The sequence below is a fragment of the Sinocyclocheilus anshuiensis genome, unplaced genomic scaffold (assembly GCF_001515605.1).
Source record: "Sinocyclocheilus anshuiensis isolate Anshui unplaced genomic scaffold, SAMN03320099.WGS_v1.1 scaffold708, whole genome shotgun sequence".
Lineage (NCBI taxonomy): Eukaryota > Metazoa > Chordata > Actinopteri > Cypriniformes > Cyprinidae > Sinocyclocheilus > Sinocyclocheilus anshuiensis.
Genome location: NW_015555881.1, coordinates 1,313,402 through 1,314,830, shown reverse-complemented (window position 1 = coordinate 1,314,830; position 1,429 = coordinate 1,313,402). Strand labels below are relative to the sequence as shown.

The following is a 1,429-nucleotide window of genomic DNA, read 5'->3' as shown; positions in this document are numbered from 1 at the left end:
ATATATAGAAAGAATTTTTTATTCATTTTTATTTCATTTCTAGTTTTAATAAAAATGAGAAATGTTGCCTTGGCAGCTAGCTGAAATAATTTTTTTATATTTTATTATATTTTTATATTTATATTTTAGTTTCTTTTTAAATAATGAATGTTTTTTTTTTAATCTTTAGTTTTAGGTAATTATAATAACCCTGATTTCTTTCTTTCTTTCTTTTTAATTTTAAATTATAATTTTGTTTGTTATATTTCCATTTATTTTATTCATTTGTTTATTTTTCTTATGTTTATTGATCAAAAGTGACAGTAAAGACCTTTATAATGTTACAAAAGATTTATATTTCAAATAAACACTGTTCATTTGACCTTTCTATTCATCAAAGAATCCTGAAAAAAAGGAAAATCATATTGCTATTTACACTAAAAGGTACAGTAGCAAAAATAACCCGTTTAATTCTAAGGCTCAGAGAGAGTGAAAATAAAATTAAACTACATCACAACATGTTTGGTGCAAACCTTGACTAACATTATATTTGAACTTAAACGGGCTCCCTAAAGAAATAAATTAACGGCACTCGAATCTTATTCAAAAAGTTTTAAAAAGCCTTTATTTCATCATGGCTAAGTTTTAAAAACAGGTGACAAGCGCAGCCTTCGTCAGGGTTAGCAAAATAGCCGCAACGCATAGGTGTGCACTTGTCACCTGTTTTTACTAAAGAAATAAATTAACCACTGACCTTGTTGATCCAGAACAGCATGGCGTCCTCCATGTCGAAGGGAAGCTCTTTAGAGGCGCAGAAGGTGGAGAAGCGCTTGACACTTGCCACGATTCTCTCTATAGCCATCATCTCCACCGTATACGCCATCATCAGAGCGTCTATCAGCGGGATATGAGAACTCTACACACACAAACACAAAACAATACAACTGAACAACACAGGATTCTGCGGATAAATAACATGAGGAAAGAATGGCTGTTTCTCAATACCAAGTACGCAAAGTTCGGACTTGCATCCTTGGTAGTTCGGATAACGTCACTGTATTTCTATACTCACGATACTAATATACTACACAGTACATACTGTACACTGCCTACTTTTAAACATAGTATGTGAAACAAGGCAGAATGCAACTATTTCAAACAGTATGCTGGGAAGCAGTGTTGTTATTGTTAACTAAAACTTTTATTAGTAATTGAAACAAAGGTAAAATAAGCTAAAATAAAAATATTAGATGAAAAACTTAAACTTTAAAAATGTAAGAGAAAACTTTAAATGGTGCCTTAACAACTGACTAAAATAAACATGTTTAAGTTGAAGTACTAAAATTACTAAAACAAAAACGGAAATAAAAATAATGTTAGAAATATAGAAAAAAGACATAAAAAAAATTACTAAACAAAGAATTTGTTTTTTTAATTAAAATGAAAATAT

General features: G+C 29.5%; 1 protein-coding gene across 1 annotated transcript in view; it reads right to left on the bottom strand.

Annotated features, from left to right (window-relative positions):
* The window catches only part of LOC107675701 (calmodulin-regulated spectrin-associated protein 1-B-like), a 14,294-nt gene extending 13,284 nt beyond the window's left edge, over nt 1–1,010 (bottom strand). The window contains exons 1-2 of the mRNA XM_016470116.1: nt 1,005–1,010; nt 734–895 (exon numbers count right to left, since the gene is read on the bottom strand). Coding sequence (XP_016325602.1) covers nt 734–895; nt 1,005–1,010 — 168 coding nt within the window. The remainder of the gene's footprint in view (nt 1–733; nt 896–1,004) is intronic.
* Nucleotides 1,011–1,429: the final 419 nt, after the last annotated feature.